Source organism: Syngnathus floridae, chromosome 17 (assembly GCF_059516105.1).
Source record: "Syngnathus floridae isolate MCC-2025c chromosome 17, RoL_Sflo_1.0, whole genome shotgun sequence".
In the NCBI taxonomy this organism is placed as follows: Eukaryota; Metazoa; Chordata; class Actinopteri; order Syngnathiformes; family Syngnathidae; genus Syngnathus; species Syngnathus floridae.
The window spans coordinates 6,262,456-6,289,216 of NC_142429.1; the positions used below are offsets into that span (position 1 = coordinate 6,262,456).

The 26,761-nt window shown below is 45.0% G+C and overlaps 1 protein-coding gene across 1 annotated transcript; it reads right to left on the reverse strand.

Moving 5' to 3' along the window:
• Positions 1-11: 11 nt before the first annotated feature.
• On the reverse strand, positions 12-24,945 carry LOC148383967 (inactive phospholipase C-like protein 2). The gene is made up of 6 exons (XM_088357780.1): positions 24,265-24,945; positions 6,635-9,115; positions 4,584-4,787; positions 4,426-4,501; positions 2,378-2,487; positions 12-1,184 (listed from the first exon to the last, which is right to left on the reverse strand). Exons 1-6 carry the CDS (start codon positions 24,544-24,546, stop codon positions 801-803), a joined length of 3,537 nt encoding a protein of 1,178 aa, XP_088213906.1. The 5' UTR covers positions 24,547-24,945; the 3' UTR covers positions 12-800.
• Positions 24,946-26,761: the final 1,816 nt, after the last annotated feature.

Genomic DNA, 26,761 nt, shown 5'->3' on the forward strand with positions numbered 1-26,761 from the left:
AAAGAGAGACATTTAAAACAATGACACCAGTTTTAATGGGTCACGTCAATGAGATTTTACAGAAGCCACACTCACCTTGCAGTGAGGCTGTATGTTGTATTTTTTTTTCACACATATATCTATTTTTTTTATATTTTGTGGACCCTGGGCGCTGTGGCGCGGACCCGTAATTCCCTCATTGCAGTCCACCCATGCGGCGACTGTCCAGACAATAACATGATGTAGAATTAAAACTTTGCAAAAAAAAAAAAAATAGATAGAACCACAAACAATTAGAATCAGTCCGTCTTACATTTTAAATAGTTCACATCAAGAGTCACTATAATTTGTGTTGAGTCATATTTTCTGATTGTGGTTGTTGGGTGAAGTGAGCCCAGGATGTTAAAACTAAAATCAAGGAATGATTCCTGAAGTGTTCCTCAGGGCAAACAAATAAGAGGACTAAAAATTGTGAAGAAATAAAAATGCAGAGGCAAAGTGTGACCACGTAGGAAAGCGGTCATGAGGTGCAGCCTGTACCCACAGAGTAGAAGAATAGAAGGTGTGTGGGAAAACGATGGCACCCCGAGAGAGGACTTTGGAGATAGCAGAAGAAGAAAACATGTGTGAAGCGTGAAAGTGAACATTTACATCTTCTTCTTCTGCTCTCTCAAGTCTAACCTTCACACTTGTGTTTCACTCCTAGTGCGGCGGGTCTTCCTCTTCATCATCTGCTTTTCTTGACCGCTCGCCTCCAGATGTTTCCCCTCACCTTTTTGATCCTCTCTCGGGTGCTCGTCTCCGTGGGCACAGGCTGCGGGTCAGCAGTGTCCCGGTCCGGCCGGCTCGTCGCTGAATGTCTCCTTCTCCGTGATTGAGTCCAATGGTCCGGCTGCTCTTTGCTGCTCAAACTGGAAGTGTGGCGGCAAGGCTGGAGGGGGCGTGTAAGCAGGTGGTTTCGGAACACTTTGGAACAGTGGGAGTGGAGATTGAGCAGTCCAAGGTTGGGGTTGCGAGGGGGACGGCAGCGGTGAGGCCTTGGCCTGAGGCTGCGTCGGGTGTTGGTGGAGATAAGGCGGGTGATGTTGCAGCTGAGGGGAGGCCGCGCCATTTTTACTGAGGCCGCAGGACTGAGCTGCGCAGTGGATCTGACGGAGGGTGTCCAGTGCCTCACTCTTGGCGTGCTTCAATAGGTCCGCCTGGCCCTACCACCAAACACACACACAAAAAAATCAATATAAAAAAAATCTGCCACAGTTCCTTTAGTGTCATTACCAATATAAGCCACAAGGGGGCAGTGTTGCACCGTAAACACAAAGAGCGTTTGCCATCTTTTCTCAACGTACTCATATGTGAAGGTAAACTTTTCTGCTGAAAATGAGACGACGCAGCACACGCAAGAATGAATAAGTCATGTGTTCGAACCCCCCAACCCCCAAACAAATTATGTAAGTTGTGACTCAGCGGGCATGAAATACGACGGCGACAAGCTTTGCCTCTGGAGCGCGATGGAAACACACTTGGGTGCAGTCACTGTGCGACAATCCACGGGGGACTAAGCTTGCAAAATCCAACTGCTTTAGCCTCATTAAATTGCTAATCCCGCTTCTTGTTTGTCTAAATCAAACAGTCTGTTTAATAGTGGCTTTTAAATAATTTGTCTCATTACAATTAATGGCAATTTTTTTCTTAAAATGCAGCAAAATTACAAATAAACATCACGTTACGCCAGTCAAGTGAACTGAGAGAGTTGTTTGACCTAAATCCAGCCTCCATTAAATTTAGTAGGAATATCAAAGCTGGGGAGACTCCCAAAAAAAGCCTCCAGTAAGTCCAACAGGAAGTCTGGCATTTTGGTTTGAATCTGTCATTTTATTTTTCCTTCCAGGAGTTCTTTAAAAGCAAACTTGTGGCGGAAATATATAATGGCAAAATGACACACTTCATCGCCACCCCCTGCAACCTGCAATAATGAGCCAGCCATTTGGATGTTAGATTCCACTTTAAAAGGAAAAGGGAATCCTTCGTTTCTTTTGTATCATTTGAACAAGGTCACTTTAGAGAAAGAATGGTGCAGAGGCAGTCATGTTTGGGAACATCATGTCTTGCCATTAATGCTTGCCAGCATTCTTGAACTACTCAAGGCCATTTTTTTGACAGAACGCAAGAGTTTCCTTTGATTAATCACCAAGCGGCTTGTTTGCATTCTTTGCTAAAATTTATCATCACTATGTGTCATCAAATGCTGTTCAAAAAAATGTTGAAATGCTCGTCAAGTCTGTGCTTTAGTCAAAATAGTCCAAGAACAACAAAAAACACAGCACACTTAACATGCTATATTTCTGATCTTGCTGAAATTAGAGAGGATGGAATCAAAAGGTAGCCTGCTTGTGGTCACCTTGAGCACGGTGATGTTCCATGCGTAGCTCTCCATGGCCTTCTGGAGTTTGCGACCCTTCAAGCCCTCCTTGACACCGATGCGGTGCAGGTCCTCGTGGAAGTCCAGACCTGCACATGTTATCAACAGCATGCAATTTAATCATTTGGGATTTTTAATTATAATTATTTTTTGGTTGTTTGGACTTTTATTTTTTATATTCAAAGCTGCTTAAGTGCATTTAAAGCAGTTGATTTTCACACTGCCAATCCGCTGTTTGAGAAAAAAAACTAAACTGACGCATGCTATGTTAGATGCTATTTTGAGCATATGCCTCAGGCTACTTAAAAAAAAAAAAGACACAAGTGGCCCGCAATTTGAACACGCTTCTTTACAACATACCACAGAGGAGGATTTACAGTACAAAACAAATCAATGCCACAACACGGATGACACAAATCACAAACAACTTTGACCTTCGGCGACGCTCGACGGGCGCGTTTAAGTCGGAGACGGATGGGCACTAGCACAACCGAGTGTGTAATTGGTCTTTAAAGCGGTAAACATCATCTCATGCGGCGAAGAATCTGAGGTTTATGTCACAAAAATGCTCTTCTCCTTGGCTGAATTAGGCCTTTGAGCTAACCTAAGTGGCAGTGCGGGCGGGCTTGAGCACGCCGGATGCGAGTAGCCTCAAAAGGGAGCTTATGTTGCTAATAATTGTTCTGGGTTCGGAAGGAAACCTTGCTACCGCCACAAAGGACGTGAATTTTAATTTTAAAAAGTCCTTTAAATATCTTCCTTTAATGAAGGCAAAATTAGAGCAGGTGGCATCTGGAAAAGCCCCGGTGAGTCTCAGCTGCATGTCCAGCTAAGTGTTAGCGATTCCTCGTGCCTTTAGGGAGCCAAATCATTCCACACCTCCCCATTCTCATCAACGTATCACTACTTGACCGTCCGAATGAAACGAGGACGTCAATAACCGCCGCGGACCACAAGTCGTGATTGCCGAGAGGATCGTTCATCACTTGATGTCAACTTGCCATTTTAATCACGCGTGTTTGGCCGAATAATGAGCGTATTGTGTACCGTGTGATTGTTAGCGGCCGTCGTGAAAGAAGTCTGTGTTCAAAGAACTTGGAAATAGAAAATTCAAAATGCAACTTGAATGACTTTTGTATCCCCAAAGAATATTTCTTTGTTGCCACTTCGTAGTTTATACGATGTGGGTTGTAGTGCGGCAAATCTGATATAGAAAACAATGGAACGATTGATTGATTTATTCTTCTGGTTCCATTTTGAAATATAACCAAAACCAAATGACATCACAGCCGCCTCTTTGCTATGCATATAAATGGCAAAATAATTGATTTGTGAGTGGATGAAAGTGAGCGCACTCAACTCGCTGTCTAAATGAGTTTATGAGGTACATCCTAGCAAAAACTTTTAGCAGTGAAACTTTGGAAGGATTTCTTTTGCCCCCCTCTCCCCAGTTGATTCATTATTTGTTAATTCTGCCTTTTGCATTAAAACGGCATCTCCACCTCGAGCCGTTTCTCATATTAGTGTCGACTCTATGGCTGAAGCCTATAAATCAACAGAACCCCCCCCCCCCCACCACCACCACCACCTCTCCTCTCCTGAAGAGCTTTTCATCCCCCACACGCCATCACAGCTATTCATTTCCCCGTTTGCTTTTCTCTCAGCTGCAGGCCCCTTTATGAAAATGAGTATGTGCGCATTGTGTTCACCTGCCCACCGACATGATCGACACTCAACGTCGAGCCTCGTTGTTAGCGGCTGCGGGGGCGGAGATACGCGGCGATGACAAAAGGCGCTGGGACCTTTACGCCGACAAGATGTGAAAATGGACAAATCAAACGTGTCATCGTTCGCATCTATTTACAGACTGTCGGGCATGTTAACCGGGCTCCCCTTCTATTTTTTAGTTCTTTCATAAAGAGACGGCAGCCAGGTAGCTCAACGGCGAGATCTGGTCTGCTTATTGCTGAAGTGCCGCAAGTGATTACGCAACCTGGCTCAATCCTTTTGTTTGCATTCATACCAACCTGCGCGCTGTGCTTGCACAAGTTTGCAGTAGACGCCGTCTGCCGATTCGATCAGCGTTCTGCTCGTCTGGATCATCTAGCGACAAAGCAAATCATATCTGGTCATATATATTAAACATTAAAAAAATACTTTGGAGGTCAACACTCAAGTTGCTTACCATGTCGTAGGCGTTGAGCACCTTGCGCAGCAGCTCGGGCACCAGACCCTGAGCTTCCATGGTTGGGTAGGTCTCGCTCAGGTCCACTGTCACCCGCAGTGAGCGCTCGCTGTTCATCAGCCAGGTGGACACGGTCAAGATGCACTGCTTCATGTTGGCAGCCGGCGTCAGACCGCAGAGCTCCTTGAAGGACACCATGGCGTTCTGGAAAAGACATTACAGATCGGCTTATAGAGCTTTCCTCCCATTCAAAGGAGAATTCTCATTCAAAGGTGCACTGACAATCTTCTGGCTTGACTTTAGCTCACAATATCAAAACCATCACACAGTCTTTGTGCGCAAGCCATCAGTCACTTCGATTTAAATCACAGCCGGAAGAACAAACCGGCTGGCAAAAACAAAGCCGATTGATGAATAGAGGCCTGGAAGCAAACAAACTTTTGAGGCAACCAGGCTGTTTGGGGGATTTAAGAACCGACCCACGTTCGCACACTGTGGGAACCGTCTGTTTCCCCGGGCTGAACCGGCGGAAAAATCCGCTCCACATCCCAAGAGGACGTGCCGTGTCACCGCGGCACCTTTGAGGAGAACAACAATGCCATATCATCTGGATGCTGAGTTCGGATGAGCACCTCAACGAGCCGAGAGCGAACAACTTAAATGGACGAGGGAGCGGCGCATAATTACAAGTGCCGCCATTTTACATGCGTCCCAGTGCGCTTGTAGAGCTTCCCTTATTTTGCACTTGTTGTTTATTTACTTCAGTTCATTCTGCAGTCCAATACAAATCCACAGTAGTGTTGCGAAAGCCAACAAGAGGCTTGTGTTTTTAATTACGCCCTCTCCACCCTTCCCACGTTTCGCCAATAGAAGCTTTGTGTCCCCTTAACAACACTTCTTTTGTTTTTGTTTCGATGTATCCCCCCCCCCTTTAACGGGGGAATAGCATTGCGAGGGTCTATGTCAGATCAGCCGTTTGGCTTTAGGAAAAGGCAGCCAACTTTCTACAATCATTCAAACTGAAACAATATGAGAGTTGCTCTTCTTTTTAGCGCCACCTACTGAATTGGGGTAGTATTGCAGACTTTTTGCCACCTGGAAACTTTGCAATAAGAACAAAAGGATTTTAACACTGTAATAAAATATTTTGACAGTACTTGATACTTTTAAGACAATAAGCATCAGATGATTATAATTTTCTTCAGTTTAGGACTTGAGCTTTGCTTTGGTGTTTCACAAAAAGAAAGCCACACGGAGACGTGGCGGTTGATGCCATCTGGGTCGCTGGCTCTCGGCCCGGCGTCACAACCTCGATCCATGTGGCAGGTTCCACGCAACCGGCCACTACAAAGCTTTTGCCAGCATATTTTGAGTTTACATATAAAAGAGCTTTTTATTTATTGCGCAACAACTTCCTCTCATCTTTTATCTTACCACATCAAAAACGCACATTTCCATTTCAAAAGGAAACAAAAAGGCGGCAAGTGTTGTTTGATCGGGTTAACATATCATCTATTTCTAATTTCCATGTCAACAAGATTGACATTCCGTGATAAATGATGCTGTCCATTTCTAACCTGCATTGGCGGAGACATTTACTCGTGCTTATTAGTCAAATTTAGGCACCGGAGGAGTTTTAAAGTCATTCTCGGAATGCCTAGCAACGTGCGGCCCATTAGCGCTGGCTGCTAATTGTCCCTCATTAATGATTACACTATTCATACACCGCCTAATTGCATACCATTGTCGCAGTATTGGCTCTTTCTTACGCAACATTAATGGAGCGCAATTAGCTGCGCGGCGACGGTGAAGTGCAGTCGGAATACTTCACGTCAACTTGGAACAACCACGTGGAGGTACTTAGCGAGGAAGGAAGTTTGACATTGTCTGGCTTAATGTAGCAGTTCAAATAATTGATTCTTTTTTCAATTAGGGCATATTTCTTAGACGCTAATGCTCAGGATGGCTTTATCCTCTGACAAGATTTATTATTTTTACGTCATCTGCTAGATTACAAAAGACGGCGAAACGTTTGATGGCTAAATCCTTACCTGTACATTTTCTCGGAGGTCCGTGGCCTCCCGAAGTGGTTGGGTGGATGCTCGGAAAAGTTCGTCCACCACTTTGATCCCGGTGGTCTTGGTATTGGTGTATTCGCGGGCCTTGCGACCTTTCCTGACTGAAATTCCTCTCTTATGAGCTTTGCCGCCTCCCCGTCTGTTTGTGATGGCGACGTGGACGAACAACGTGGTGTTGGGTAAGAACTCTCCCGTCAGCGACTGTAGCGGGACGTGCCTGTACCCGGGCTGCAGGCACTCAAACGGGATGGTGTACTGGCCGATGAACTCGTCTCCGATATAGTCGTCGTCCAACACCACGAAACGCAGGACGGCCAATTCGGGTAAATTGATCTGGAATTCAAAACTCTCATCAAAAATGGGGTTGTCGCCATTTTGAGACACGGTTTTGGTTCTTTGTTCGGCACAATCGGCCGGGATGCCGTGGATCTCCACGTATATGTACGGTTCCACCACGTCGCCCTTGGCCGCCGAACCGCGAGGCTTGGGGAGGTTCTGCCCGCTGATGATTTTAATGTGAAGGAGCTGGGCGGAAACCCCAGGCAAGGAATCCCGAGCGTTGGCGCTGAAGTAGGACACCTCCTCTCTCATGATGGCCGGCCTCAACACGTAACCGCAGTTACCGTTTTGTCGGAACCAACCGAGGTTGAGGTCCATCATCAGGCCGGGCGTCTGGTAGTTCATGGCGACGATTTGGCAGCCGCATTTCCAGAAATCTTGCGGGTTCATGTTACTGGCGTCGATCCGCATCGGGGTGGGGTAAACCCTGGAGAGGAAACGCTTGTTGTAGCAGACAAACTCCTCGGGAAACTCATTGGCGAATCTGTTGGCGTCGACCTCGTTGAAGGAGCAAATCTCCCAATATTTCTGGTCCCTTTTTGACGTCTCAAAGTCTCGGAACTGGACCGATTTACAGAGAGACACGAGCTCAGAGAGCTCCTTGCATAGACGGAGACTTTTACAACCATTTAGTTGGTCTCTATCTTCTACTCCGACTCTTCTGGACATTTCGAAACCTTCTTCCTCTTCCGTCACATCACCTTCGGGTTCTGTGCAACCGTGCTGGAGTCTCTTACCCTTGAGAAGGATTTTCCCTTTGAGTGTCTCAGGAGAGGGCAGGTAGTTTTCCTCTTTGTTGGGGGAATCCACGTACAGTTTGTCCCCGAGAATTTTTTTCATGTGTTGAGCCATGACCTTCTGCTGAGAGACGGAGCAATGAGCAACTAAGCAGAGGATGAGCGGGTACTCGGAGCTCTCAAACGCATATTGGTTGACGATATCCAGGACCTTGGAGAATGCCAGCTGCGAGGCCACGGAACTACCAACGTACACCACCGGCTCATTATCGGGACCGTCCCAGACGACGACCTCGATGCTGCGGCAGCCCATCCTCAGAACGCGAATGTAACTACTGATGTCGGAGGAACCCCAGAAGTGATCTTCCAGAAGAGAGGCATTATGTGAAGAGTTGATGTAGTAGTGGGACAAGGGTTGAGTCATATCCTGGCACACCCGCTTGTGCTGCGGGTCGAAGATGTGGCACTCGGACGAGAGGAGGTAATGCGTGAAGCCATCGATGGAGAGGTAAATCTGTTCCCTGCCTTCGGCCGTGGGCTCGTATTTTAGAACCATATCCCTGCACGAGTCCTCCGTTACACCTTCTACACCTTGCTCCACCTCCACGAATAACATAAGGTCTTTACAGTCCAAGTACTCCTTGTTACTGGAGTACTGCATCAGCAAGAAGAAAATTTCCGGACGCGTGCAAAGCTCGCAGTAGGCCTCCACGAATGTGTCCATGTTGATCGCTTCACCGTATTGGTCTTTGGCTTTCTGGAGTTCTTTGAATTTCAGTTCTATCATTGCCTCTTTCATTCCAGGGTTGAGCCCCTTGATGATTTGAGTGGCCCTGAAAAGATCAATGTGTCCATCTTTTTCCATGTCCGCCAGCTCAAAGACCGAGCTGATCCAAGAAGTCCGTACGCTGGGCTGGCTGGGCTCCACCATGTCCACGGTGTGCCTGCCGTAAGACACCAGGTATCTCAGGCCCATCACCCAGGTGCTGACCACGTCGGCCGTACTGGCAACCAAATCCAGCGACTCGTAGTTGTCCCCGTAGATGATGGAGAAGGCGCACTCATCCGGGAACTGATCAGAGAGCCCGTTGCTGCGAAGGACCGGAGTCTTCTTCCCTAATCGGACCTCCTTAATGCTCTTGATCTCCAGCTTGGCCTTCTCGGAGTCCTTCTTGGAGGGTTCCCAGCGGAGCCAGTGCATGTCCGGGTCCAGCAGGAAGTATCTGTTGTACATGCGCGAGTTGGAGCGCACCTTCTTCATCTCGCAGCCTTCCATCATGAAGGCCATGCACGCCGCTGTGCTGTTGATCTTGCGGTCGCTCGGCATGGAGCTGAAGGAAACCGTCTTTTTCCTCACTTGCCTCTGTTTGGACCCATCCTGTCAACAAGAGAGGGATTTAAAAAAAAAAAAAGAATTAACAAGACTGCATTTAAAACACAGCATTTTATTAATATTAAAAAATATATATAAAATATAAATAATTTATGTAAAAAAAATATATATTAATAAATTATATATACATATATATATATAAAAAATAATATAAAAATATTAACTAGACTGCATTCGAAACACAGCATTTTATGCATTTATACGGAACTCTGTAAAACGAAAAGCACACCACCTCAATGCGACGTTTTGAGCAATGTGTTTTGATGCGTCAACGTTAAAATGTGCAGCGGAGAAGCAGATTTCAAGGTGCTTGTTTACACCGTGCGTCTCGCGCGGTCATTGCACGATGCCGTTCAGAAAAATTCATCGGCAACAGACGTGGCGACAGAAGCGGCCGGGGGTGAGAAAACCAGTGCAGATGGTGAGGAGGCCTCCAGAGTACCCCCCCGGTCCCGCTGGTGCGATCAAATCACATCAAGGCGTCAGAGCGTAAAAATCAGAGCTTTGCTGTCCTGAAATTTGTAAAATGGAGATGGAAGAGGAATACATTTGGTAACATGATTCCAAATGATTTTACAGGTCATTGTCAAACCAGAACCACACATCTCTTGATCACCCCCCCCCACTGAACCCAAGGAGGCCATCATTAAACCCTAATAGACCCCCCCCCCCCCAAAAAAAAAAAATCTGCACGTTCAGAAGCATCTGTTTGGTAGAGAGCAAGAAAGAGAGGTGACGTGGATCTATGCTAACAAGATTTATTTGCAACAGGGAGATGGGGGGGAGCGGGGGTCACTGATGGAGACAGAGCGCGTGTGAATTTAATGAGTTTAATAACTTGATTTGTTTAGATGTTTTAGACATGCTGTGCAATCTCAATGCCAATAAAGCAAATTAAATCACACTGAGGAGAAAAACCCTCGTGGAGGAGGAGGAGGAGAGACACAGCTAACACTTACGGTAGAGGCTATGGCGACTAAGCGTGTTTATACTGGATTTTTCACACATGAAGAGGTTTAATTTACAGGGGTGGATCTAAAGGCTGTCTGAAGACGACACAAATATAGAGAAGATAAGCAGCTCCAGTTCAATTGTATAGAGTGAAACATCAAGGTTACTCCGCTAAGTGATTCAGCGCTGTCACCAAATATGTTGCTGCAGCTGTTGCCGAATGGTCTACTATTTGTTTAGATGCAGTGAAAATATCATAGATGGATATAAAAAAAGAAAAACAGGCTAAACTGTCCTCAGTTGGTTAATTGTGCGGAATCGATTGCTGACACGATGGATGGATGGATGGATGGATGGATGGATGGATGGATGGATGGATGGATGGATGGATGGATGGATGGATGGATGGATGGATGGATGGATGGATGGATGGATGGATGGATGGATGGATGGATGGATGGATGGATGGTTGGATGGTTGGATGGTTGGATGGTCTCGCTCATCTCAGTTTCCCATTGTGCAGCACATCCCCAAAAAAGTTTGTGGTCGCTAATGTGTGAATAGCTGTTAAAGGTCTCGGAGGAAATGTGTAAAATAAAAAAATAAAAAAGTGTGACTGGATCGTGTGGACATGCCTCAACACCCGCCCATTTATTTATTTATTTTTACAGAAAATGCATTTACACCTTCATACGGAAGGTCATTTGACGCTAGGCCCCTTCGCTCGGAATACAAATAGCCTGCTCGCTGTTAGCACTGCGCGGGCCTAGCTAATAAGTGGAAAGCCTCCAGAGCACCTTGTAAAAGAAAAAAAAAAACACAACAAGCAATCTTGCTAATTAGCGGCCCGTCGAGAGAGTGGAGGTCAATGCTATCGAGCTGTCAAACACCAGCGCTAGCCACTTAGCACAGTCGCGGCGTCAACGTCAAAACGACTGTCCGCTTTGCCCGCCAGTCCTGAGGACGCCTGATATATTTATGAGCTAATGTTGTTTTTCAAGTGCAAAAAAATTCTACTTTGTCGCTTGTGGTCGTGCTCCCTTCGCTGCTTTCCCGTGACTTTGCATTAGCAGTGGGGCCAATTATTTTCCCGCGGCACAAAGGCCGTTGTCAGGTGAGTGCACGTGCGTGGGTGTGTTGCTGAGCAGTTCGACTGGCGGTCTTCATCAGCCGGGCCTTCTCGGATTTTGTCGCAATGCCAGCTAGAGCCGTGAAATCCATGTTGAATTATAACACGCGAAAGCACAAGTAGGAACTTGTTTGTCCCCGAGTCACCTCGCAATCCCCCCGCCGATGCTCATCTCGCTAATTCAGCGGGGGATGTTTGAAGGTCACTCATTTGCCTCCTCGCTCGTCGGGGCTCCCACTTAATTAAAGCGTCTCGTGGTCCCTAAAACACAACGAGCAACTCTAGGCTGCAGGGTTTCCAGAAGCCGCATGAGGAATCGGCTCGCCGTTAAATTTACTGCTGTTTACAAACGAGATGAGCGCTAGCAATTAGCCGCGGAAAAGATTTCGAACTCACTTCAAGTACCACTTGGAATAAAAGCTTGTTTTTATAAAGTGCTTTTCAAGGGAATTGAGTATCACGTAGCTAATGCAGATATCACGAAGCTAAAAAAAATTAAATAGAGTTCACAGTCACAATGTAGTTGCAAGTTAAGCTAAGTTAAGCATCTATTTTGACTTTGGTTGCCTTGAGACACAATCGAGCCGACTCAATATGAAATAATAATAAATAATAAACAATTTAGGTAAATGAGTAAATAAAATGCATTGATGATGAAACTGTGTGAACACACACACACACGCATGCACGTCCTCCGCTCAATGTTCAATCCTCCCTCGTGGTCCAACTGTGTTTTCTCCTGCACTCATTATCACAGTGGTTTTCCTAATTTCCCGGATGGTTTTCCAAGCACAGGCCGCTGAATGTTCGCCAGAAATGTTGACGAGCTCAAAGACGGTCGATCAAAGTGTTGCCACATGGCTTTTTGTCATGCTTGGTTTTCACAGCCTTTCATTTGCATATCTTTTCACATGATTGTTTTGTCTCCCACTTCATCTTTTGACTGTCACTCAAATATTTTCTTTTTTTTTCCATCTTCGTCTCCATTTTATGAAAAGGATGAGTCAGGAGCAGCGCTGCGGATTCTTCAATGTCATTCCTACTTCCAATTTCTCACACTTGAGCGCTGACCACGCGCACACACACCAGCCACGGGAAGCCCCAAATATCACATGCAGACAGAGGAAGTTGAGGGCCGGCCAGGCAGGAGCAGGAAGTTGACAAACCACAAAATGTCATCCTGCCGGTCGCGTTGCCACAGAGACTTGCGCTCCTGATGAATCAAACGACAAGCTGCCACAAGATTACGAGTGACACGAAGGCAACTCGTAAATGTTATCTAAACGAAGCCGAATGTGTGTGTGTGTTTTTTAATATCCAGAGAAACATCGGGGGGATTCTGCAAGTCTGAACACACGATAACCTTTATGGAACAGCGCTTTTCCATTAAATATCGTCGATCGGACTCTTTGACACCGCAGCCTCGGTTCTCTTGAGTCGATCCGGCCTCACGAGCCTAACCTTGACAGTCTGCATTGCAGCAAAGAAAAGAACCATTCACTGCCCGCGCAACTGCAGTCCTCGTCACGCTGGCTTTTATATTCTCTCTTTTACATTTTTTCTAAGCACCATCCAAATGAAACATCTTCTGGAGACTACACATCCCAATTTTCACTTCCTATTGAAGCAAATAAATCAATCGCCATTATTGAGGTTGAGCACAGATTTGATATGAAAGGTGCACTGTTTGCTCCTTGTATTGAATTTGAAACAAAGCGTAACCTTTCAACAAAAGCTTTGCGTTGTGGTTTTTTTTGGCCTAGCATGACATCCCAACTTACCTATCCTTTTGTCACAGGAAGTCATACTTAACATTTATATCAAGACAACATCTCCCGTCCAGATACGAAATGAAAAGTCTACAAAAGTGGGGAACAACTAGAGGTCCCCTTTGATAAACTCCAGCATATTTTTTTTAAGAAACACACAATGCCACTATTTGTACCTATTAAACCACAGGTATCAAACTTAAGGCCCGGGGGCCAGATACGGCCCGCCACATCATTTTATGTGGCCCGCGAAGATAATTTGTGCATCAAATCCGTGTGTCATAACTAAAATTGCTAATTGTCTTCACTTTTAATATCTTTTTTTTTAAATATTTGGCCAGTTTTTACTCGTCTGATTTGAAAACGAGTTATTTGTCAGTTTGTTTTGTAGCTTTTACTGTGTATAATATGAGGTGCTCATACATTTATTCGGGTTGACAGTCATAATGGCCCTCCGAAAGAAGCTATGACTACAATGCGGCCCGCCAAAAAAATGAGTTTGACACCCCTGTTAAGAAATTTAGATTAATGCGATTAATTATTAATTAATCTTGAACGATTAATGCGATTAATTAATAATACACCATATATGAATTAGAATATTTTATTAATTAAAAAAAATAATAATCTCACGATTGACAATGCCAATATTTGACCACGTTACAATATTTTCACGTTACGCATTTTCTGAAATGCACCGTTGTCATTAAAACACAGCAACGATAGCTCGATTCACGCGGGAGTCCAAAATGATTTTTAAGATATGATGAAAATACAGTCGAGGGCTTTAGTACATGTTGTAAAGCCGCGCTTCGCGTCGCTTATGCGTTGACATGTCCACCTCGTGCTTCTATGCAGAGCCCACACAATCTATCTCAGCTTCACGCCGAGTGAATTTACTCTCCAAACGCCTACCATGTGTGTATTTTTAAACATCCAAAGCGCAGCAGCCATTCAACATGGCACAAAGAGTGGAGGGAGGCTCCAACTGGCAGGTGTTCAGTGGAGCCCGGTCACCTGTGTGGGTGCCCGGGACACGGCGTGGGCAAGGAGAACGGCGGCGTTGCTCACCCTCTGTTACACGAGCTATTATTCGCTCTGGGCAAAAAATAAAGTCTCGCTGTCTGAGCTTTGATCAATGATGCGTTTCTCTTCTCTGAAACATTCCACGCCTGCGTCCGCGAAGCCCACTCAAGGTCTATAAATAAAAACCGTGAGCCCGATCCTTGGCCGGGCGCCTTCCGTCTCGTCAAGAGGTTGGCAGAGCGACCGGCGGAACCTACTTGTGCCAGAGGAGGCGAAAGCATCTCATTATTCTTTGTTTACATAATCATCAGGACTGTGCGCTCATCATGAAAAATTGTGGTTACGGCTTGGGCTGAACGATTTTCGAAAAACAAATGAACACTTGTGGTCATCCCGACTTCGGGATTCGAAAATGACGTTGTGGAATTAATCATTACCTTTGAGAATTGAGATATGACAACTTGGGTTGCAAATACAATAAACATGCAAATCCATCTTAACAAATGACCCCTTAAAGGCCACGCGAAGGAGTTGAGTGGAAGTAGGTTGAATTACTGCTGAGGAGAGTTATTTTCTTTCCTCCCAGGGGTGGACGCAAATGTAGGACATACGAGAAAGCACTCGTATAAATGGACTAAGGACAGGGGAGGACAAGAGTGCAAAGTGCTTCGCTCTGGAGGTCAACGTGATCTTGGAGTTCATCTCCGACGCGGCGGAGAATAAATTCGGGATCCGGGAGTCCTCGAATCGACCGATGGATCTCGGGGTGGAAGGTTGAATCGTCATGTTTGCCGGAAGAAAAAACAACAGGAAGAACAATGCTTCCTATTTTTAGGTCTTCTGCTCGGAAAAGAGGGGGAGTCCTTGAGAGAGAGAGAGAAATGAGCAGCAGGAAAAGGAGATGTTAAAGAGAGAAAGACACACGCACGGATGTCTTTGCCATGCCGGAAGGTGACCCAGATGCAAGAAAATGCCAAGGCCAAGCATGTCAAACGTCTTTCAGGAGAACCAGACCTGCTATGTGCTTCATAAACAAGCAAAGCAGCGCTAATAACGTCTGACCTTAGCATTAACTGCTCAATTCTAAGATGTATTTCATCAACAAGGTAACTCTGGAATTCACAAAAGTGTCCTGAAAATATTTGCGTTATCTAAAGCGTACCTACTACTGCGAGCAGAAGGTCCGGAGGGGCTAATTAGGGAGTCTTTCCTGTAAATATGCGTGTCACCTAGCGAGTGCATCGAGTTCCTGTGGTCAAGGCTGAACTGGCCATCTGGTGCCCAGGGCTGACCTGCCTCTTGGGCTAATGTGACCCGATTTTATTTCTTTATTTTCTCCACCAAACTGGCCCAAATGGTGCCACGGACTGATGCAGGAAGATTTCTATTTTTACATTGCAGTGTGAAGCCTTGTTTGAACATGTTTTGCTTAGGCTGAAGATTATAAAGAACCAACTGTTTGTCTATACAGAATGTCATGAAAGATTAGCGCTATTAGCATTAAGCCGCGCTCCCATCATAGCCAGGAGCACATTAAGATCTACTTGATAAAACTAGAAAAACAGTGTGTAACAAGCACTTGTTTTCAAGACGGAATGTCTTGAACAATTGGCTTATCCATTTTTTTAGTCCACAAGAAAGATGCTACAAACCTGAGACGTAATACAGCTAATATTTCAAAACAACAACATCCTAATTCTGCTCAGAACAAAAGGTCAGCGTGTAGCATAGAACACCTCCGGTATGTTACACACGGAGTGGAGGGAAAAAAAAAAAAAAAAATCAATACTCCTACAATTCTGTTGCAGAGATGATAAATCTTTTTCCACTAAAGTGATCTCAGGCTGCTCTCTTCATCCATCTTCTGTTCTACCTTCAGTCTGTCACATGCTGATCTTTTTATTTTTTTTATTTGGAATTGCCGTGCAATCGTATATTCACCTCTCTTTATTCTTCATTACTAATTAGGCGCTGACCCGGAACGTAACCTTAACTTGGACAAATAATTGCCAGATAATCTGATTAGCGAACGAGAGAACAAAAACAGCAACTGGGAGCATCATAATCCTTTAAGATTATCAGCGGTGTGCAAATGTTGCAGGAAGACGTTTCCGCACTCGCAGCCGAAGCGAAAATAATAACTGCACTCCATTTTATTGATTTTACATTTGCCTCCCAAGCAGCTGCCACATTAGCGCCATTTTCTTATTTCTCCACAAGATAAAACTGTCAATCAAAACACTGATATGCTTGGACCCAGATTACAAGCGGCTGCCATTTGCAGGCGGCGGCACCGCTAATTGAAATTCATCGGCGGTGACCTTTTTTCAGGCGGGTTGCATTCCGCATTTACCTTGATTCACATAAGCCGGCTGCCACCGATAACGGGGCGAGATTGCGAGACCAAGATGGACGCAAGAATGTGTGTGTGCTGCAGATAGGCTCATTAAATGATAAGGACAGATGGGAGGAGGAGAGGGGGGGGCTTTAAAGGAAGTGCCGCGGAACTCATCAGGTAGTTTGCAAGTGATTATGCCAGCAAAGAGAAGTTTTTAAACAGACATACACTAAAATGACTCAAACAGTGCAAGATGATGAAAAAATGATAATAGAATTGTTCTCAAAGAACAGTTTTTTTTTGGGGGGGGGGCAGTTTTAAATCTGGTTTCAAAAGCATTTACACTACAAACGATAGTTCTGTTCGTATCGTATTCCAGTTACTTGCAGCATCGCAGCTAAATGCTGATGCACCATGTTCACTTTGAACTCTGGGATCCATTTGTTGACTAAAGGGGATTTATTAATTAATTAATTTATTTATTTATTTATATATATTGTTTAATTTTTAAAATTTTAATTTTTTAAATATTTTATTTTATTATTTTATTTATTAATTATTGATGGGTCATATTAAATGTTCATACCTTAAATAATTGCTGCTTCCTGACTTTTCTGGACGACAAACAGCAAGCAGCCTTGATTTTGGGGGAATCCCCAGGGTGAGAATTTTTATACAGCTCCCCTTACTGGATCACAACATATTCACTAGGGTGCACCAAAGGAAGCATCTGCAGCATTCCTACTTAATATACATTTACGCAATTTTTTATTTATTCTCCTGGTTCAAGGGCAGTTGAATAAAACACAAGACTAACCCGAAGGCGATATCGGAACATGCTGTGATTATCACTCACCGAGGGGGCAGACAGAATTTTTACACACAGAATATACAAAACAAGAGAAATAAAAAAAATAAAAAACCTCTCGGGGGAAATGTTTGTAGTTTTGAATGATAATGATGAGCTCCTGAAAGAAACATGAATCAAACGTCGAGCCTCATGCAAGCAAGCAGTCAGTCCAGAGTTGTTATTGTGTATGTCTGTGTGCAGAGGTGGTCTGAAGGACAGCTACGTGAGTGCCACTGCAAAGTGACTCATCCCCGCTTTAGTTCTGCACGAACGGCGTGAAAATGTAGAGAGGCCTGATGGGAACGTGGGCATTGCAAAGGTGGAGCTTTTTCAGGACGTACCCGGTCGACACAGGTGAAGCTTTGAAGACAACACATTTTTTATTTTTACCAGTGCATTTGTTTTCTGTTTAAAATCTGAAATGCATAAATAAAATACAGGGCATATTGAAAAAAAAAATAGTTGCACTTGTGCTTTTTTGGAACGTCAAAAGATAACGTTGTGATTCTTCTTCCGCTCTTGAAAGTGACACATCTGCGATTGCGAGCGGAGATAAAAATATCTCAGCGTTGGGAACAAAAGAGCCAAAGTAAGGACAGTAGATTGAGGTTTTGTTGAAATATGCGGGCTGTTTATTTATAGAACACTCAAGGAGCGAGTTTCATTGGAACAACCACATCACTATTATTTTGCCACTTATAGTAGTAATATTTGGTTGATAATTAATTTAATGTCTTCATTCTTTGTCATATCCTTTAAAATCGTATTTTGCCACTTGTCGTCTGAAAACATATTTATTTTAAGCATTTTTGATTTGATTTCAAAATATCCCGTGCCAGAGTAGCAAAGCAGCCCCAAAACATAAGCCCCGCCCCCTGCCTCCATTGACAAAATATTATACGGCTGCAGAGAAAAATGAAGGCAACGGAAAACCTTTGAAATCCGGATAATATTCTACTCTGTCTTTTCTTATTGTTGATACCCAGAACTACGTGCAACGACCTTGTGTATGAATGGCGAGGAACATTCGGTGACAAAAACACAAAGTGGCATGCAGATGAGAAGCCCGCTCAAGGTCTGTCTAACGCACGTCACTCAAGGCCGTCGCCTCATGGCCCGATGATTAGTATTCACAGTGTTTTCACTCTCGCCTCATGCTGCGCTCGGCGAGGCCTCCCTCAAGCTTTGCAGATGTGGCTGAGCGTGTAGATGCGTGTTCGAGTGTGTCGGGAAAAAACAGGTGCGCGACTCCCCGTTCGCCTGCGTTTGTTGACATAGTATGTGGCCGTGAGGAGAATGCTTATGTGTGCGTGCGTTATTGTTGCTTAAGCTATGGAACTAAGCATGCACATGCACAAGCCCCCCCCGGAGGTGCAGCCTCAATTACAGCTGCCACTTAACGCTGCAGCCTCCGGAGACACTCACGGTCTTCATTTGCGTCTTTGCACAGCGCTGACACTTTGGCTGATCCGCCCACTCGTTTGCAGAAACAAGGCAGGGGATCGCAAATGGAATGAATAACAAAAAAAAAAAGGGATGGAGGAGAGTCGAGCAAGTGGGGGTTGTTATTGTTTTTGCAGAGATGGAGGGAAGTAAGGTTAAGTCTATGTGCATTGAAATAAGAATGCAAGCTGTGTTATGATTCTTCGATGTAAGGCTATGCTATACCAACATGTTTTTAGGAAGTGAACCTTGCAGGGTTTAACCAGCCAAAGCGTTCACATATGCTTTGAGTTTGTCCTCATCCTCCCTCGTCTTTGCACAGCCGTCATTTATCAAAAGCCACTACCAGCCGGCGAGGAGAGCGGATCCAATTTCCCGCCGTCAACGCCACATAAGTGATGCAAGGAAGCGGCGAGGCAGCTATCAGTCAAAAGCATCTTGCAACATCCAGCCTCCCCTCCCTTGACCGCACGATATTGATTCGGACCGACAAGAGTTGCGATTGCCGGGACACGCCTCGTTGTGATTGGCGCATACGTTGTGTCGGAGCGGCCGTTAATCCCCTCGCGGGATGGGGTCAAACTGCGACATCCCGTATTGATGGAGCCCTTGAGCACGAATACATCGGGAGTGGATGCGGCCTAACATGACTGGAGTGGACTATTGCATGATGGGAAATTTTTATTAGAGCTTAATAGGAAGGAATTGGCGAGCGAACATGACAAAAACGGCCATTGGCAGGTTACACCAGGACAGCGTGACGCAAGGACATGCAAAATGTACGCGCCGCTTCCTTGTCGCCATCCTTCCCCACTCTCACTTCCTTATAAGTTTTTTTGTTGTATTTTTCACTCTTCCTCGTGACCCGCACGTCATCGTGATAATCCCCAAATTTATTTCCTGGTGTTTATTCTCACGCCATCTCTTTAAAAGGTCTTCAAAATAATTGGAAAATTAATGTAATTAAAGTGTCGAGGTTTCCACTCGTAAAAAAGTCTCATATTAAATTTTCAGTAAGCGTCCTTGAGACTTCTCAGACATGCCCACCCAATTTGGTGTCGATTAGTTCAACTCACTTCAATTACAAAAAGTAGAAAAAAACATTCCCCCAATACACACTTCCACGCACACGGTCCATTTCACAACAAAACAAAAAGTGATTTGCAGTCTGGAGCTGAAAGCCTGGAACACATCACGCTGCCTTCCAAGCGACCACCATCACCCCTCCTCCCAGCACTCCCTAATCCGCCAAAGCCTCAACACATATTTAAGATATTCTCAAGACTGACTGAAGCTTTTCTACAGACCATCCGGGCTCACGTATGAATACGAACATACATGCATAGAACATTGCCATACTGAGCCCATGCTGTAAATAAAATACCAAAGTATGGCGCGAGCGTCGATGGAATGTTTTGGCGACATGCTCACGCATGTTACCTACTGCGCGGTATGAGCGGCCTTCGCTTCGGCTTTGCTGTTTTCATTTTTTTGTGGGACAACGTTCCAGTTGTGTGGAAGAGGAAATCCTGAATTATGTCTGAGAGCCTGAGAACAACTTACACTTGTACTATTCTGAATCTGTGCCAGACTTCATTGGAATCATCGTTGATTGCTTCATTTGATTCGTTTGCTAGCTTGATGGAGGCCAATGATGACATTTGCAAAACCCGACTATTCCATCGCATCCACGAAAAGCAGTTTGTCGTTGTCGCCCGGGCCATCTGCGTGGCAAACAAGACAAATGGCGCCATCTGCGAATTCCTAGCCAAGTTTGCGCACGTGTCGCTCGTCGATAAATTTACATACACGACCGGTGGTGCCAACGCGGGCCTCGCTGTGATTTGCATGGATTCTTCTCCAAGGGAGTCAAACTGGCCCCAAGTACGGAAAATATGCGACGCTGTGACAATGTAAGATCCAGCGTCAGGGGAGGGGAGGGGGGGGGGGGGGGGGGGGGGGGTAACATGCGCTACACACAAGCTGTCCCTGTCAGAAGATCACTTCTTCCAAAGGACTGTTCAAAATGGAAACAGAGAATCTTCCATGAGTCGGCTCTCACTTCTGACCCACTAAGGCATAAATCCAAACAAGCATGTCACTCGCACGGTTTCCTTCCTTCCTATAAAATTCTCAGGCCATTAATAGATCCCATAATTTCGACTCTAGCGGCGCCGAAGGTCTCGCACATCCAATTTCCTTCGCTGACATCACTTCCTGCAGCCACCGTGACTCCGACTCTGACTCGACCACACGCATACACGACCCGTCCGCGCTCATTTGTCACGCTCTTAACCCTCACTCTCCATTTTGATCCGTCAGTGAGAATGACACGCTACGCTTGTCGCTAGACCGACAGAACAGAAGAGGTTCTGTTTATAACATCAAAACGGAATTATTCAATGATAGTTCCTGAAGTGTTACAATTGTGATGAAGAGCGTGAACATTTTTTCCTTGATCCAACCTTGACGCACCGCATTACTGAATTAGCTGCTTTAGACCAATAGTGTATTGATATATATATTTTTTAAAGGATATCATTCCATCTTTTCATTCCGTGGAACTGGCTTTGATGGACGCAAGTTATTTCAACTCCGGTCACAGGTCGTTGGCTTTAAAGCACAGTTTCGTTTCCCCGCAGTCGCTCGGCGCTCAATAAAATACCCAGCAAAAATAAAGGCAGTGAATACAAGTGCCGTATGTTTGGAGAGCAGTAAAAAACAAGCCGCAGAGAAGCCAGGTGGAACGGCAGATTGTCGTCCTCATCCATCACAACCTTGTTGGTCTTGTCCGCAGTCCTCACAAATATCTCCAGCGGATAAAATCAAACAGGAATCATTCAATGACAAAATAACATCCGGGAACAGTCAAGGCTATCCCAAAGTCATCTTCTAATCAAACCCAAGTGCTCGTCACTTTTCATCAGATTGGTGTCTGACCGAACCTCTCTGACTGGGTTACAATTTGACACCTAAAATAATGAGTTCAATGTCAAGTCATGATCCTCTAAGGGAATAAAAGACAAGGAAGGATTAAGTTAGCAGTGTTTAGCAATCCCACGATACTAAGTATAACCCTTCTTGAGGACAACTTAACCGCATCGAAGGTCGAGTTAAAATAGGGAGTCGGGCCTCCAAATAGCCACAATCTAATGACTTAATCTACGAAATCTCCAACTGCTGTGCCAAGGCGTGTTTTCTAAAAATATGTAGCGCTGCTCACGTATGTATCTCTATGCGGGTTCCATTAGCTGAAATTAAAATTCAGGTAAAGAGCTCATTTTCCCAAGGAACCCCCGTGATAGATCCAGTGATGCGTGGATCGATGCTCTTTCCAATTCTCATCATCTGATATGATTATGCGCTATGTAATCAATTACCGGGTTAGGATTGGACGCATGTCATGCGGGAGGGACACAATGTTCCAAATCCCGTCTTTCCAAAAACTGCCATTGTTTGCCACTTATCACATTCGACTACAGATGTACTTTTCCGGCGAAGCCAAACTCTGGGATTTGATTTCTGAAAGAGTCACCTCCAATCTGAGGCAATCCATGCGTCCTTTTGACCTGATTCACTCTGTCAGTGCTCTTACTAAGCATCCAAGTATGTTCCTCACATGATGACTATACACATTTGGGCTCCAGCCCATTAGATGAGGTCATGAATGTGAAGTATGAGTCGTATGCACTCCCGCGCAAGGGAGGCAAGACGGAAGATACGACCTCAGACGGGGAAAGACGATAACCGTGAGATCATTATTGATCTAGGTTCCTAATGGGGTGAGGCTGGATTGCACACTTTTTCCATCTCTTTGGAGCTGGGGAAGTGTGGGAATTCCGGCTTTAACCGGGAGGAAGGAAGAAGAAGGGAGGAGAAATGAGACGTGGCCGCTTGATGATTTTGGGACATTCTGAGGGCGATGCTGTCATCACCAAATTAGTAGTTTGTGTGCCGGGATGTGCTCGGAATCGGTCGCCGGAAACCAGTCTGGAATCGCCGCCCACTGTCGGCATTACATAACGGGGCCGCAATTCAGATGGACGCAATGTCTGAACTCAAACATGCAAATTAAGTCTAAACAAAACAATGGCTTTAAATTTATGCAGATTTAATTAGCGGCGGCCATATTGAAAGTCGGCTGGTGACATTGGAGCGGCAATGGCACGTTGCGCAAGTTGATGTTTTTGCCCAAACATGTTTGTTGGAGGGCGTGAGAGCTGTCGCCACGAGAACCCAATTATGAGTCGATCTAAGAAGTGAGCGTCGGCTCCTGCTGCTGAACAAACTCTGATCAGAGTGGGCCGGAATACAAGAGCGGCGTTGTACTTTTAAAAGGACGCTGACTCGTCACTGCAGTCTTTTTGCCGCTCTCTGCTTATTTTTGGACCACATCAAGTTAATGATCCTCAACCAACAGCCAGTATACACCCCAAGATACATTATGCAAATCTGCTTCTCACCAAAACTTTAATGGGTCCTCCCGAGAACAAGCCCTCGAACAAAAATTGGATTCTGTTTGCTCCTATTTACAGAGGCTTAGGTGAAAAAGATCCTCACGATGACAAAAGTACGAGACATGCTTGAAAAGCAATCACTTCACAACAACCAATTAAAAGGAAATCACAGTTCTAATGAAAAAGCTCTCGGCACATCAAGCTTTATTGGACTCCACTTTTCTAGTGTGCACAGCTTTATTGGACAACAATAAATAATGGTCAGTACGGAAAATAATGCACTGTGATGACTTATAAAGTCAGAGTAGTTTTAATCCACATACTTTGGACTTTTACTTTAGTATTTTTGTTAGCTTAGTTACATTGACGAACCACCGACGTAACTACGACGGACATTTAATTCCTTTTGACCAATCAAACGGAGCCGGGTAGTCACATGACAACACACGTAAACAACCTTTTGAAAGTGTAGTAAAAATATGCAAATTAACGGATGAACTATGGAAAATAGCAGCTTCCGTCATGCGCAGTGTCCAAAATGTCGACATTTCAGAGTACAAGAACTCCACTTGGAGCTTGAGAAACTTATAAAGATGTTGCAAGATGTTGTGCTCAGAGGAATAAAACCAGCAGGGTCAACCGCAGCACGCGAATACAAAATGAAGTTTTGAAGTCTGCGCCATTCCGACTAGAGGAAGGCTTGCACGCATTCAAAAGGAGCAGAGTGAAAAAGCAAAGCACAAATCATAAACAGCAACTCACATTTTGGATTAAGGAAAGAGATGTCAACATCGCTGATAAATGTAACGGCATGTCAAAGTGCAATGGAATCACATTACTTTTAATTACATAATTGAAAGAGTCTGCCTGGTGTTCTTTTTCACTTGAGGAACCAAAGAAAGTTGATTGAAGACCATTTCTTTGTTTTTTTAAACTCTGTTTAAAGTGAATTTTGTTCCATTTGACGTTCATGCACTATTTATAGAATAAATAAAACAGAGGTTACGCACTCGTTAGTGCTTATTTTCCACCTCAAGTAATTATTTGGAGGGCTGCTTTTTATTTCTATTCTATTTGGCTCCTCACACCAACCTGGTTCCTTCTGCAACTGGACCGCAACAACACTCATGCTAGCTGGTGTCACCTTGAGACTTCATTTGAGCCAACCAACCTTCATGATGCCGCAAGGTGTGTTCGCTCCTCCCTGGCTCCTCTCCGTGGACGGATCCCGGCTGCGAACGCCTACTGTCGGGCTGCTCAGCTCCCGGTACCGGCCGTTGCTGTACACTCCATCGGCTCCGAAGCTCCGGGCAGCGTCGGCCGACACCTCCAAGTAGGGCCGGGTGGCCCCGCCTCCACTGCCGCCGAACCCTGCAGCGGCGGAGGCTTGCGTCGACCGGCTCAAGTCCAGAAAATGTCCCGATGGATCCGAAGAAGCGTGGAGCCCCGCCATGGTTCACAGAAGCAGCAACAGCAACACCTCCACGGTTTTGCGGCAGCGGCCCATTTCTGTTTTTTAATCCACAACAAGGCGACTCGGAGTTCGCCTGGTGCCCGAAACAGAGAGCCGGCCGGCCGGTGCCCCCCGCTTCTTCGCTCCTTCACTGCGACAAGCCCGCAACTCGGAAGCGGTCTGGCTTCCGAACCTTCTGGTCCCGAAGGGCTGTGCTACTACTCCACTTGTGCTCGTACCGAACCGGCACAGTCTTCTCGTTTGGACCAACATACACTGCACACAACTAGCGTGCATCCGCGGGACAAATTCAAGACTGCGCGGGCACGAGCGCGACGCGAGCACGGTGCCGCGCGTGCCCGTCGACGTAGGCACGCACCATCCTTACCACGCAAAGTAAAGCAGCTCCATGAACTGTTTAAAAATTTGACAAATGATCAATGGTGGAACGGAATTGGAGCTGGGCTTTTAGTTTTCCAGAGGTGAAAAGTATCCACAATCTGTACTTATTTAGGAGGACAGAATTGTATATTTAAAAATAAAATGCTGGAAGTTGTACAAAAGTAAAAGCATTCTGGATCATTGCAGAAATCCATGTCCCAATATTTTTGTCCGCTGCCATAGCTGCAACACAATTGCATCGTCGCTTAAATTTCCAGGACTTACAGAGAAAAAAAAAAAATCAAGACACAACCACGACTTATTGTAATCAGTCGTGCTAATTACGCTTTAAAGGTCAGACCTATCGACTGGAAGGGCGGGGCGGATATTTAGCGGGTCAAAGGTCGCTTTGCCAGGTTTTCCCCCGAGGCAGGATGCAGGCCTCGATGGTGATAAGTGGATCCATGTGTAGGCTCAATAATATAAACGCACCGCAATGAAACCTGAATGAGACGTCAGGTCACGTGATAACTTGACGTCACACAACGTCACGTGACGAGAATTATTTTTTGTGTGCTCTGGGACAGGAAGAAGCAGACTCTCCCACTCTCTTTCTTGGCTCATGCATTATGCATTGTCAGAAATTATTTATGCAAATGTTGCGCTTTTAAAAGCTCACCCACTAAATGCCGCACTTTAAGGTCATAAACTGTCCCCTTAAACACGCAAGTTTCAAAATCTCTGGGCTTTTTCTTTGGCTTTTTCACCACAAAAGTAGAAACAGTATTTAAGTTTTTGGTTTTAACAGCATCTCGGTTTCACCGCCTAAGAAATCATCTGGTTCGAACCACAAAGGGTTTTGCGCTGAGTCAGCACCATAATAAAATATATTTTTTTAAGTTTTCCAACAGTTTGAGGTTTGCAGTCGCTTCCTGTAGCGGATGCCTGCCAGCCGGCGCCACTCCCGCTGTCGAACTCTCATCGGGAGGATCTTCTCAGACTGCCATCTAATGGGCCCTCCTCCCCTTGTCTTTCTTCTCCTCCCGCAGCTGGCATGTATTGATGACAGGTGCCTATCGATCACCTGCTAATCCCAGTTGGCATCCAAAGAGAAGCAGAGGGAGGGGGCGACGGGGTCACACGGTCAAGCAAGGATTTATCGGCGCAGGGCTGGTTTAATTTTGAAAAAAAAAAAAAAAGGGTCAACAATTGATCCACTACTTGTCCTCAATTTGACTTACAATTTGTGGGGTAGAAAATTGGACCAACCCAGGAACCACTTTGGGTTGTTTTATAAAACAACATACACAATTTGACCCAGAAAAAAAGCGTAAAATTAAACCAAGTAGGGAGTCGGTCCAATTTTTGATCCATCAGTTTGCTTTACTGTGTTTTACTGACATCTAGTGGTAAAACGGAAGAGGCGCAAATCTAAAGCGTGAAGGAAGTTGAAACACACCAAAATATATATCATTTGATCGTTAGAGGGCAGCAGAGAGCTTCAATGTGAGGCTACTTACGTGTTCTATGCCAATTAAACACTGAAAAAGGGCATTAAACATTGTTTTTTTGCAGGAAGCAGTATATTTGCGTCAAAATACAGCAATAACAAAAAACAAATTCTAGAATTAGACAATATTTACAATAGTAAGTCATCTAAAATAGCCAACCAAATGTTCTTTCTCATGCCCTCTTGTAAATGAGTATTTAAAAATTTGCTCACCGACTTTTGTTTCAACATGGAAAATGTTTGATCTGTTTCGAAAGGCAATTATCTGATTTTGAAGAAAAGGGGCTTTCCTCAGACATACACAATGAATACATATATTTACGT